This window comes from Vulpes vulpes, chromosome 1 (genome assembly GCF_048418805.1).
Source record: "Vulpes vulpes isolate BD-2025 chromosome 1, VulVul3, whole genome shotgun sequence".
Classification (NCBI taxonomy): Eukaryota; Metazoa; Chordata; class Mammalia; order Carnivora; family Canidae; genus Vulpes; species Vulpes vulpes.
This window is the reverse complement of record NC_132780.1, coordinates 21,385,715-21,399,905: the sequence shown is the minus strand read 5'-3', so window position 1 is coordinate 21,399,905 and position 14,191 is coordinate 21,385,715. Positions and strand designations below refer to the sequence as shown.

The 14,191-nt window shown below is 40.9% G+C and overlaps 1 protein-coding gene across 1 annotated transcript in view; it reads right to left on the bottom strand.

The window, feature by feature from the left end:
• Window positions 1–386: 386 nt before the first annotated feature.
• LOC112909435 (uncharacterized) overlaps window positions 387–14,191 on the bottom strand; it is a 41,596-nt gene continuing 27,791 nt past the window's right edge. Inside the window, 7 exon segments of the mRNA XM_025985362.2 lie at window positions 387–707; window positions 709–2,450; window positions 4,612–4,707; window positions 5,054–5,180; window positions 10,520–10,610; window positions 11,569–11,686; window positions 12,355–12,694. Coding sequence (XP_025841147.2) covers window positions 501–707; window positions 709–2,450; window positions 4,612–4,707; window positions 5,054–5,180; window positions 10,520–10,610; window positions 11,569–11,686; window positions 12,355–12,694 — 2,721 coding nt within the window. The 3' untranslated portion in view covers window positions 387–500.

The following is a 14,191-nucleotide window of genomic DNA, read 5'->3' as shown; positions in this document are numbered from 1 at the left end:
GGCTAGTCCTACATTCTATCAAATGCCTTTGTTCTAACTGGCCTATTCTCACTTCTAAGTGCCAGGCAAAGTGAGAGTTTCTCATCAGCAATACTATCAGTCCTTGTGTTTATTCATGTAGAGGGAGTGGTGAGCCACCACATTACCCTTGTTCATCACAGAATCTTTCAATTCTGAATGTGTTCAGTTTTCTACCTCCTGGGAATGTAAAGAGTCCTCTGTCTGCTCTAAAATCTTTAGGTTTCTTAGTCTTGACCTACTGCAGATTTACTTGCAGCTGAACAGGACAGCAAAGAAACCTTTACCTTAATGGCACTAACTGACTGTATGTCAAGAATGGTGTGCTAAGCCTTTTAAATGGACTAACATACTCTTAAAGACAAATGTTTTAAATGGGAAAGCAACGTAAGTATGGATTTTTATTTTTAAAAGATTAAGCTGCCACAGTGTTAAAAATGCACTTGAGAGGAGGAGGGAAAATGGTTATAATACTATAAAAATCAAAATGAGGTGACTCCATATTGTACTATGATGATGGAAAAAATTGGATGGATCCTAAAGGCATTTGGAAGATTGAATCTAGAGGACTTGGTGGTATGGGGATGGGGAAGAGGGAATAATTGAGGACTCCCCAGTATGAATTCGCTGATGATGAGCAAGATGTACACTTTGCCTGAAGGCTTTCCCACATTCTTTACATTCATAGGGCCTTTCTCCAGTATGAATTCTTTTATGAAGTGTAAGATGGGCAATCTGGCTGAAGGCTTTGCTACATTCCTTACACTCGTAAGGTTTCTCTCCTGTATGAATTCTTTGATGTAGAGTAAGGGATTTACGATGGCTAAAGGCTTTCCCACAAACATTACATTCATAAGGTTTCTCACCTGTATGACACCTCTGGTGACAAATCAGGGATGCCCTCTGTCTGAAGGCCTTTCCACATTCAAGACATACATATGGTCTTTTGCCAGTGTGGAGTCTCTGATGTTGAACAAGATAGGAGCCATCACTAAAGGCCTTCCCACATTCAATACACTCATAAGGCTTCTCACCAGTATGAACTCTCTGGTGTTGAACAAGGTGTGCAATTTGACTGAAAGCCTTACCACATTCCTTACATTCATAAGGTTTCTCTCCAGTGTGTATTTTCTGATGTTGTGCAAGGTGCGCATTCTGGCTGAAAGTTTTGCTGCATTCCTTACATTCATAAGGTTTCTCTCCAGTATGAATTCTCTGATGATGAGCAAGGTGTGTGCTCTGCCGAAAAGCTTTCCCACATTCCTTACATTCATAAGGTTTCTCACCAGTATGAACTCTTTGATGAAGGGTAAGTGAACCACGATGGCTAAAGGCTTTCTCACATATATTACACTCATAAGGTTTCTCTCCTGTATGAATTCTTTGATGTACAGTCAAGGATGAGCCATGGCTAAAAGCCTTCCCACACACATTACATTTGTAAGGTCTCTCTCCAGTATGAATTCTCTTATGCTGAATAAGTCCTATGTGATCAGTGAAAGCCTTCCCACAATCAATACAATCAAATGGTTTCTCTCCAGTGTGATAATACCTCCGATGACGTATAAGAGAAGCATTCTGCCTGAAAGCTTTCCCACAGTCAATACATTTATATGGTCTTTTCCCAGTGTGAATCCTTCGATGATGAGCTAGGGATGAACAATCACTAAAAGCCTTCCCACATTCAATACATTCATAGGGTTTCTCTCCAGTATGAACTCTCTGATGTTGAGCGAGATGTGCAAGCTGGTTGAAGGCTTTATTACACTGCTTACATTGATAAGGTTTTTCTCCAGTATGAACTCTCTGATGTTGAATAAGGTGAGCATTTTGACTGAAGGCTTTCCCACATTCAGTACATTCAAAAGGTTTTTCTCCTGTGTGTATTCTCTGATGTTGAGCAAGGTGGGCACTCTGGCTAAAGGCTTTCCCACATTCAATACATTCATAGGGTTTTTCTCCGGTATGAATTCTTTGATGAAGAGTAAGGGTTGATATTTTGCTGAAAGTTTTCTCACAGTCATTACATTTCAAAAGTTTCTTTTCTCCATAGACTTGCTTGTGTTTTTTTACAAATGAATGTGTTTTTAAACTTTTCTGATCTGTGTCAAAACTATATATTCTCTCTTCAATGGGAAATACCTGCTTTAGATAAGATAATCTATTCAGATGAAAAACTGCCCCAGACTTGTTAAAGCAGTCTCTTTTCTCAATAAGGTTATCTATATGAGTGACTGTCTCTTGACTAAAGTGTGTCTTCTGACTTACCAGCTCCCACTTAAATAGGTCTTCACATTTCCAGCTTACCCCTAATGTGGAACATTTAAGGTTGTAGCTTGGAAGTCTTTCCATTATCATTGCCTGGGATAATTTTTCTTCATAAATGTCCTGGTTTGGAGGTAATTCCCTGGTCATCCAAACATACTTCAAGTCTGAAAAATATTGAGAAAGCAAATGTCTCCTTTACTTATTGTTAGAAGAATGGAAACTTCCAAAATGAATCCATGTGACTCAAATAGTTACGGAAGACCACAGAGGTCTTTGACAATTCTTATATAAAGTTAGGCAACGCAACCATCCTTGCAGTTCTGAAATAAACCCTCCCAGGCTTTGGTATATGATTCCAATATGACTTTTTATTAAAAATTATGTACCAATGTTCATAATTGATATTTGTCTGTATTTTCCTTTTTTGATGCTATTTTGGTGAGATTTGGGCATCAAATGCTGTCTTCATAAACACAATTTTTTAAAGTTCTCTTTTTTATTCTCTGTCGTAGAAAATTTTAAACAATGTTGATATTTTTCCTTACAGGTTTTATAGAACTTATTTGTGAAATTATTGGAGGTTGTTGCTTCTGTTCTTGGGGAGGCAGTTTTGAAATAACTTCCTACATTTCTTTTTTTTTTTTTTTTTTAATATTTTATTTATCGATTAGAGACACACAGAGAGAGAGGTAGAGACACAGGAAGAGGGAGAGGCAGGCTCCATGCAGGGAGCCCAACACAGGACTCGATCCCCGGGGCTCCAGGATCATGCCCTGGGCTGAAGGCAGGTGCCAAACTGCTGAGCCACCCAGGGATCCCCTTTCTACACTTCTTCAATAGTAATCAATCTGTTGAAATTTTCTCTCTTTTCTGGTGTCAGTGGTGGTAATTTATATTCTCCTAAAATACTGTCCATCTCATCCAGGTTTTCAAATTACTTACAGAAAATTGAGGAAAACAGGTTCACATGATTCTTTTTTTATACATTATTCTTTTAAGTACTTATACATCAATGGTTACTTACTGTTATTTTACTTATTTTCTCTCATTTGTTTATGTATTTGATAGTTTATATGCTTTATTGGTTTTCTATAGCACCAATTTGATTTATTTTCATTAAATACACTATTTTCTAGTTCATTTATTCCTACTTGTATTCCCGGCAGTGTAAGTCACTATTTATAATTTATTTTAAGTGTTCCTTAGACTCATTTTGTTCTTTTTCTACTATCTTGAATTGCATGCTTATTTATTTTTTATTTCTTATTTACTAATGTACACCATTAAGTGTACATTATAAGTGTACCTATAGGTATCCTACCAACATCATCTTCTTGAACCTATGAGAACTGGAAGCATGAAAAAGCCGTACTACAAGCTACAGAATAAATTGTAAACATCTCACATGAGGCGGATTCCACTGTAATATATAATCTATAAACTCTTATCTAGTTTTCATACCAGAAATACAGCTTTCAAGCAAGGCAGGGAAAAAATAAATTTTAAAAAATAAACTGGGCCAAAAATCCCAGTGAGTACAACAAAAGTGGGGTGATGATGGACAAAGAAAAGGTAGGTAATACTTGTTACCTGATTTATTCTTTTATACAAGTGTCAAATGATGATGCTTTGAATCTCAAGTGAATGGATTTTAAAACACAGGTTTAAAAATATAAGGGGACGCCTGGGTGGCTCAGTGGTTGAGCGTCTGCCTTTGGCCCAGGGCGTGATCCTGGAGACCCAGGATCGAGTCCCACATCGGGTTCCTGGGATGGAGCCTGCTTCTCCCTCTGCCAGTGTCTCTCATGAATAAATAAAATCTTTAAAAATATATAAGGGTAACAATTTGTAGGACTTTCAATTCAAGGAGTGGGATGGCATGAAGGGGGGGAAAAGACATAAAGCAAAAATAAATAGCAAAACAGAAACATCATCAAAGACAAAAATAATTAAAAGCAAAAGGAAGAGCATAGCTATAACAATTGTAAACCTGATAAGCTTATATTTTAAAAAAATATTTAAACTAGTTCAAAAAACTAAACATAAATTTGTCTAAAGAATTCTGAAATGCTGACCATCAGAGATTATTAAGAACTATGTAAGCATCATAGAATATATGAGTTCACAGATTGTGGTATTTGCAGGAAATCAGTAAAGGTAAAAATGGTATGTCACAGAGTGGAGAAGATCCATTTAAATATGGTGTTAGAAAAGTTCAATTTGAGAGGGATTTTGAGAGGTGTTTTCCAAGAAGTATCAGAAACTTTTTTTTTTTAAGAAACATCTTGAGAATAGTACCCCAACTCTATAGTTATTTGCACTTACCTGGGTAGAGATCTCTTGTCATCTCTCCCTTCATCATCCAAGGCTCTTTACCTTGCTCCAATAAGGAGATTATGTCTGGTTTAGAAATGCAGAGACCTGCATATAAGAAAAGATAAGAGGGACACCTGGGTGGCTCAGCAGTTGACCATCAGCCTTCAGCTCTGGACATGATCCCAGGGTCCTGGAATTGAGTCCCCCATTGAGCTCCCTGCAGGGAGCCCGCTTCTCCCTCTGCCTATGTCTCTGCACCTGTCTCTAATGAATAAATAAATAAAATCTTAAAAAAAAAAAATGGCTATGTTATGGATATTGCTGAGCTATGACCCAATCCAAACGGTATTGAGAGAAAAGGGATATTGTAGGAAAATGCTCATAGAGACATGAAAGACTACTGAGGTGGAAAGACTCCAATGGGGAGGTGGAAGGAGGAAGATACCCTTACCCAATGAAACCAGGTTCCTGTAGTTCTCTAACATCACTCTCTTGTACAAAATTCTTTGAGCAAGATTCAACCATTCCCATTCATCTTGGGAGAAGTCTATGGCCACATCTGTGAAAGTCACCGAATCCTAAAATGACACAAAAATAATCTTGCTCAATGTTCATGCCATTTCTTAGCTGGCTCTAGGGGTAAAGGGCTATGCTGTTCAAATGATGGGAGGAAAAAACAAACTCTGTGCATAAGTAATTATACCAAGGTCTAAATCATCTAGGTCATATAGTTAGCTACTGGACAACCTTTCTGTCTAGTTATATTATACATATTAGTAAAAAGAAAAAATATGAAAGACACTCTCTGCTCTTCAAACATTTACAATTTTATGGTGGTGAGAAGATATTCTCATGAAAAATATTGACTGCATTTACAACAGACTATCAAGTACTAAATTGCAGTTGACTCCTGGACAACACAGGTTTGAACTTCACAAGTCCACTTACATGTGAATTTTTTTCAGTAAGTACAGTAGTATATTTTCCCTTCCATATGACTTTAACAATTCTTCTCTAGCTCACTTTATTGTAATATAATGTATGATACACATAACATACAAAATATCTATTGATCAACTGTTTTTATTATCAGTAAGGCTTCTAGTTAACAGTAGGTAATTAGTAGTTATGTTTGGGGGAAACAAAGTTCTATGCAGATTTTCAACTATGCGAGAATCAAAGCTCCCAACCCCCATGGTGTTCAAAGGTCAACTGTGTTTATCTATGTTAGGAGCTAGATCACTTTTCTACATGGAAAAAGTAAATAGCTCTGGGACTGTGGGGGGAAGATTCAAGGAAAGATGCTGACCTGATGAACATGTTTTCAACCTCCACAACATATTCTAAGAAATCTTAGTGTTCTGAGATGTTAAGAGGTGTGTCTACAAAAATAAAAGAAAAAAATACCTAGCAATATTTTTTCCTTTTGACATAAAAATATATTTGCATTAGGAAAAGACATTTGAGGGATACCTGGGTGGGTCAACAGTTGAGCGCCTGACTTTGGCTCAGGGCCGGATCCCAGGTTCCCAGGATCCAGTCTAGTATCAGGCTCAAGGAGCCTGCTTCTCTTCCCTCTGCCTGTGTCTCTGCCTCTCTTTCTGTGTCCCTCATGAATAAATAAATAAAATCTCAAAAAAAAAAAAAAAGGGAAACACATTTGTAAAGTTGTTTTTGATAATCTGCTGAGACATATCAAAAGAATCATATGAGATGAGTACAACCTGTTTTATTACATGGGCTGAATTTTCTAACCAACCAGCAAGAGGTATCAGTCACTCATTTGTGGTTGCTGGCAGATTTTCCATTTCTTACTTTGTGATTTCACCTATATCAACATTTAAGAATGAGTTTTGAATAAACACCTGTTGTGAATAAAACCAGAGAAAAAAATCAGATTATTCCAAAGAATTCATGCTCTGGCACTAACTAACTAGGTGATCTTGGCAAAGTTAATTAACTGCACATGCCTCAGTTTCCCCACACACAAAAAAATGGGAATAATTTTGGAACCCAGCTCATAGCTGCATCTTGAGAATTAAATGAAGTAACAGTCGTAGTACCTGGCTAAGTGCTCAAGAATTTCAACCTATGATGATGATGAAGGAGGGACAGGAAAGAAGGAATAGGAGGAGGCAGCCAAGAACAGGTGAAAACATTTGGTTTAAGACTTCAACAAAAGTTTTACTTATTATTTTATCTAATTTCAGTATACTATAGTAATAAAGAACATGGTCTCTGAAGCCAGACTATGCTCAAATCCTATTCTGTTCAGTAAGTTGAAGACAACAGTTTTGCTTTTAACCTTTGAAGATATTTTAAATAACTCAGCACAGTCTATTGTATTTACACATATATATTTACCATTTCTGTTGTACTTTCTTCATTCCTGATGTTCCAATTCCCTTCTTATAATCTCTATCTGAAGAACTTCCTTTTGCAATTTTTTTAGAAATCTGTCAACGAATTTTCTTAGTTTTCCTTCATGTGAGAAACTACTTCACCTTCAATTCTGAAGGTTATTTTTGCTGGACATATAATGGTGGGTTGATAGTTCTTTCCTTTGAGTACTTTTTAAGTTGTTCTACTGTCTTCTGACTTCCATAATTTTTGATGGAACAATCCACAGAACTGAAATTGCTGCTGCCCTCTATGTTAAGCATCATTTTTCTCTGGCTGTAGTGTCCAGCAGTCTCATTATGAAGCTCCCACGCAAGGATTTCTTTCGAGTTTATCTATGCTGGAATTTGCTGAGCTTCATGGATTCACAAGTTTATGTCCTTCACTAAAATTGGGAATTTTTCAGTCATTATTTCTTCAAATATTTTTTCTACACTTCACTTTTTGGGACTTGAATGATATAAGTGTTGAACATTTTGGTATTGTCCCACAGGGCTCTGAGGCTCTGTTCAATCTTTTATCTATTGTTCAGATCAGTTTCTATTTACCTTTAAGTTCACTAACTCTTTCCACTGTCATCTCCATATTGCCACTAAGCCCATCCATTGAACTTATTCTGGTAATTATATTTTTCATTTCTTATTGATATTTTCTATTTCTTTGCTGAGACAACCTCCTTGCTCTAGGAGTGTTCACTTGTTGGAGCATTTTTATAACAGCTGCTTTAAAATTGTTTATCAGATCATTCCAACATCTACGTCACATAAATGTTAGCATCTAGTGATTAACTTTTCCGCTGTGAATTCAAATTTTCCTAATTTTTCATTAGCTGAGTAATTTTAGGTTGTATCCTTGACATTTTGGATATTATGAAACTCTATATCCTGTTTAAAATATATAGAGAATGTTGATACTTTGTTCAGGCTCCATTTCCAAAGCCTGTGAAGTGATATTTGCCTCTGTACTACAGATGCACCACTTGGTGGCCAATGGTCTATCCTGGAGTCCACTTCTCATAGGCTATGGTATGCTCTTCAGGGCCCAATACATGCATAAGCTACTTAAAGGAAGCCCAGGAGTTCATAAACAACTTTTTATGGTTGATTTCCAAAGCTCCTCCTTGTCTGGTCTCTCCAGTGTCTTCTATTTCCTAGGGGGTTCCTCTTTTCAGTCCTCTGGGCAGATAACTGGGGCTTATTTATTCCACTCTACTGTGAGGCTCAGCTACCCTGACTGTACCCACCCCTGGGGCCAAGCAAGGAAAGAACAGAAACAGGGGTGGGAAAAGAGGCAATAAGTTTACTCCACCCTCTAGGGAACATAGCTTCTTCAATAACAGAAAATTCTCCTTCAGAATTTTTCTGCAGACCCCACTGCAACTGTCTCAGGGCACGAAAAAAGAGAATTTTTTTAAAGGAAGATTTCCATTCACCCTCTCTGATTATTAGATCCCCTTCCTATTTCTTGAGCCTGAACTAAGTTTTCTCCTGCCAATTCTTTTTATCCATGCCAAAACCCCCTTCTCAGTTTTGTGCTTTGTTGAATCCATGCTAGGAGATACTGGGAGGAAAAAAGAAAAAAAAAAGGTACACACATCACATCTTGGGTTTCTTCCCTAATCACCCTACTACAATTTACTTTTTTAGAGACTTCAAATTGCTACTTCATGCATGCTGTTCTGATTCTATAGCAACTTTCAGTGGGAAAGACAGGGTAGTGTCAGCCCAAAACAAGGACTTTCATATTCAGTGTAAATTATTATTAGTTTTTAAATTAATATTCCATTGGAAATAAAAAGCCTCCTGATCTTTAGGGCTTCCTGTGCATCAAACATCATACTGTAGGTTTTTCACATTTCTGTTACAGTATGTATATAATGTATATATTGTATGAAGAACTACATGGGCACAAAAGCTAATAGTAGCATATAAAGCTAATGTTCATATAGTGCTTATTATGTGCCAAGTATTTTCTAAACACAAAATACATTAACTCCTTAATGTTCACAACAGTACTATGAATTAGGTATTGGTATTATTCCCATTTTATGGTTGAGGAAACTGAAATTAAGGTAATATATCCAGGATGTATTAGAGCTAGAATTTGTACCCAGGCAGTCTGGTGCCACAATCATGTTATTAATCTTTATGCCATGCTCTGTACTCTTAAGATATTTTCCTCACAAATAACACTGCTATCGTCTAAAATATTTAAATGCTTAGGAAACAAGTTCCTTTGATAGTATGTTTTGTGGCATTATATCTGATCAGAAAAGGGGTTTTGCTTTGATATAAGTTGCTCATGGTCTTTTAAACAAAAGTAGACAAATTCTACTATCATGTTATTTTTTTTGATAGGCTTTTTAAGCTTAATAAAACTTTATAATTTCTTATAAAATTTGCTGACACTCATTTAGTAGTTCACTTTAATTACAACATGAATTACAGTTCTTAATTCTATTATTGGTCATAAAAATATTAAAATTAAAAATGTTCTAAAGTTTGAGAAGCTCTAATCCACAAGAAATGAAAAATTAGTAATTTAGTCCAAAAAAATAATCAGTGATGAGGGCAAAAATTCAACAACAAAGATTATCACTGCAATAATCTCTATTAAATAATAAAACATGGGACACCTGGGCTGCTCAGTGGTTAAGTGTCTGCCTTTGGTTCAGGGTGTGATCCTGGAGTCCCAGGATCAAGTCCCACATCAGGTTCCCTGCATGGAGCCTATTTCTCCCTCTGCCTATGTCTCTGCCTCTTTCTCTGTATCTCTAATGATTAAATAAGTAAAATCTTTAAAAATAAAAAATTAATTAATTAAAAAGATACAACTCAGGAATTGTACCTTCCAACCCCTCCTCTCTCCAACAGTGACTATGATTATGCTGGCTATATGCCATCAAGGATCTCTCACCAAAAGGCAAAAAGAAGGTAAAAACAAAGTAATTTCCTCTTACTAGATTGTGGCCTGTTACAGAGCTTTACCAGTCCAGAGGAAGGGACACCTTTTTCTAACTCACTGGAAGGTATTCATATGGCCCATGAATGGTCCTTTCTCACTATTCTGGAGGAAGTCTAAATCTATACCTACAGCACTGATCACACTGTATAAATAAATGTTCACTGCCTTTTCGTTTCTCCAACATATTATAAGCTCTCTGAAAGCCAGGATGGCTACTAAGGAAGTAGGCAAATCATGGCTCTCAAATTTTCTCTAAGGACTGTCCTTCTGCGTTATCATCTACTCATAAAAAACCTGAGCATATGGAAGAGCTCAGAGTGGGTCATTTTTTGAACAAAGATTAAACAGCTACAGGAAGAAGAGGAAGCTCTGAGACGGCTCTGGGTTATCTGAGTCTCTTTCTATGGACCCACCACTCATCAGAAAGGGAAAAAATAGGAAACAGGCCCCACCTAGTGTGGAACTCTTAAGCAAATAATCTTCAGAAGGAAACAAACATTACCAAATCCTGTAAGGCAAGACTGTATTTTAAGGAGAGGGAATACTAACTCACCAGAGATGTGGCTTTAAGAAGTTCAACTCCTATCACCTCCTCCTCTTCCTGGCTCCTCATTAGGAGAAGGGCTTTACCCTGAGAGGTAGAGCTGGGAAAGGAGAAAGGAGTACTGAGAAGCTTAGTAGTTCGAATAATCACTGCCTAGAAACTCTTTCCTCCCTTCAACTCCAACTGTTCTCACTCCCCAACTCCCATCACAAACTCCACTCACAGTCCAGGCACTCACTGGGAGACCTATAATTTACAGCTGGGGTTCTTCTCTGATCCAGGTTTTTCAGGCTGAGTACAATCTCCTCCTCTCTCACAGCCACCTACTCGTTAACACTTGGAAAAAGCCATCTGCCCCAGAGGGAAGTACTACCTCTGTCAGAAAGAATTCATGTGGCTTACAGAGACTGAACCAAAAAACAAACCAAACCAAACCAAACCAAAACCATCCAGAGACCCATTTTGCTCTGTGACAAACTATAGTTTTAAAAAAGTCCCCTACCCACTCCGAGCCAAGTTTCTTCAATCAGAAAGAGGATTAAAGTATCTGACTTGGGCAGCCCGGGTGGCTCAGCGGTTTAGCGCTGCCTGGGGTCCAGGGCGTGATCCTGGAGACCAGGGATGGAGTCCCACGTCAGGCTCCCTCCATGGAGCCTGCTTCTCCCTCTGCCTGTGTCTCTGCCTCTCTCTCTCTCTGTGTCTCTCATGAATAAATAAATAAACTCTTTAAAAATAAAAAAGAAATTTTAAAAAATATAAAGTATCTGACTTGATTCTGGTTTTTTCCTCTAAACTCCACTTTCCTCAAAGCTTTATTATTATGATAATAAGAATGAACACTATTAAGCACTTGTTACAGGGCAGGACCTACAGGTGCTTTATGGAGCTCATTTAATCCTTATGACAGTCCTATGAGGTTCACATTCTCATCTCCATCTTACCTAAGAGAAACTGGGTCAGAAAGTTTGAGAAACAAAAACTTGCTCGGTAGAGGTTTGAGATTATTTACCCTCTCAGAGTCACTTTTGCAATTGTCCCAAGTGGTTCAGGATACTGACCTCAAGCAGTTGTAGAGGGGATTACATGAGATGAGTACAGAAGGGACTCCACAGTCAGCCAGTCCTGCATCTGAATCCTGGTCCCTCCACTCACTAGCAATTACTTGTCCTCCACATGCTTACATCCTCTCTGTAAAAAGGAGGAAGTTTCCGCTTTGTGATGTGATATATGTATATGCTACCTGGTGTTACTCAGCAAAACCAGCAAAGAACAGTATGGCTGTGAGCAGTGCTTCCTCCTGTCTCTCTCTCCTGGCTCTGGTGGTGGGGAAAGGGGTGCAACAGAGAAGTGGCAAGCAGGAATGGGAAGAGTTCTGTGACCTCGCTCTGGAAAGGAGGGGGTCACTCCATTTCCAGACGAGGCTTCGAACATCACTTCCCCTGCAAGCCCCACCCCACAATGACCTGGGGGCTAGGGCCTTAGACCTGGTCAGGTGACTGTACAGGTCAGCCTCACACTGCGGCCCCAGGCACTCGCAGACTCTGTGGACAACTCACCCTCACTCTCTGGACACAGGGACCCCGCCCCCGACTCTGTGGGCAGGTTAGCCTCACTCTCCACCCCAGGGGGCCCCCCAACTCTGTGAACAGCTCAGCCTCACTCTGAGCACAGGGACCCACCGACCCTGTGGACAGGTCAGCCTCACACTCTTGCACCGGAAACCCCCGACTCTGTGGAAAGGTCAGCCGCACACTCCGGCCTCGGGGACCCCCCGACTCTGGGACTCCTGGGGCCGCCCTGGTCCGGGACCCGCGCCACCGAGCCCCAGCTCCTGTCACCCTTACCTGTGCACTCAGCCCTGGTCCGCCACTCAGGTCTCACGGAACCCACAGGGCCCGCACCAGGCTCCCCCAGGAAGCTGTCCCGAGCCCGGCCTCCGCCGCCACCCGTCCCCGCACGCCCCGCCGCCCTCGGGCTGCCGGACGCGTTCAGCCGCCTCCCCCCGTCAGGCAGGCAGCCGCCGGCTCCCGAGACGCCCCGCTCTCTCCTAAGCAGCTGCCCGCCCTCTGGCTCCAGAAAGCCCGGTGCCCGCCGGAAGCGGGCGCGTCCTCCGCCGCAAGGGCCCCTGGGGAGGGTAGTCGAGATCCGGCGGGGCGCTGCCGGTCTGGTTCCCCCCACCGCGGCCTAGGGACCGCAACCCTCAGCTCCTGTAGAGGCCCCTGGTGCAGAACAGAAACGTCCTCTCGGCCCTTTGGGTACCTGAACTACAGAAAGCCCCTGGAAGCGAGCCGAGCCCAGGGAATTCTGGGAGTCCCTCTCCCCGCCTCCGCCAAGCTCGGAATGCGCAGGCGCCTCCCAGAGGCACCCCCACGCGGAGGCATGGGTCCCCGCCCCTGTGCACAGAGGGTCACAGGCGTCCTGCGGTGCGCAGGCGCCTGAGAGAGTGGGCGGGGCTCAGGGCTCAGAGGCGGAGCCTTGGGAATAGGAGGTGAGTGAAGGTTTGGGCTTTGCGTGTTTTGTGCACTTCTGTGATTTGTGACCTTCTGAGTGTGTGTGTGTGTGTGTGTGTGTGTGGCCTGTCTTAGTTCATGTCTAGTCCTCTCTCTGGTGGAATCTAAGCCCCCAGCCCATTTTCTGTAGCCTGTGAGAATGAGAGCCCCATGAAGACGCTGCTTGTAGGTCCTGGTTAGGGTTATGTTCCAGGCACATAGTAAGTGCTCAGGAAGAAATAAAATTACAGGGGCACCTGGGTTGCTGGATGAGCATTTGCCTTTGGCTTACATGCCGGGGTCCTGGAAACGAGTTCCACATCCAGCTCCCTGCAGGAGGATCCTGCTTCTCCCTCTGTCTATGTCTCTGCCTCTCTTTCTGTGTCTCTGATGAATAAATAAAATCTTTTTAAAAATAAAGTTACAGAGTGTGTAGATACTGGCCCACCAGACATCATGGCAAGCTGCACAACACCATCTGGAGCTGGATTCCCAGGTTCCAGTCTCCCTGACTCCGTTGACCCCAACAGGATGTGAATTCTAGCCCAGAGGGTGCCATTTTTAAGAACTGCAAATGGAATCTCAGTGTTTGTGATGGTGTGTGGTTGGAATGGGTTAAAAGCTATATTGATACTTTCCGTTTTAGAAATAATGTATAAAGACCTGCACTCTTATCTTTACAAGAAAAACATTCAACAAACTGAAAATCAACCACATTTTTAAAACACCATCAGAGAATTGAAGTCGCAAAGGAAACAGCACCCCAAAATTTGGAAAGATAGGCGACTACAGAAAATCATAGCAAGGATGAGCTTACCTGAAGCAAAAGGTGCTGGAGCCATTATCTGGTGCAAACATTTAACTGGTACTTTGGGTGAACTGGAGGCTTGGTGTGGACTAGCTTGTGAGTTCAAAACTCCTGAGGGCTTCATCTTAGATGGGCCCCCACACTTTCATGATCTTACCGCCAGAAACTCCACCAAGTTCTAACACTAAGATTGGGGTTGGGGTAACTCCTTCAGTTTGGGGCAGGGAGGGGAAGAAGAGTAAACATTTTAGAACACTCAGAACATGGTCTGAAACAAAGTCCGGCATTCTTAGGAAAACTATATACCGGAGCCTTTTTGGACCTGGAGGAGGGACAGTAGCTCCAACTCCTTCCTCTCTCAGTCGGGGCTAAGAAGCACTTCTG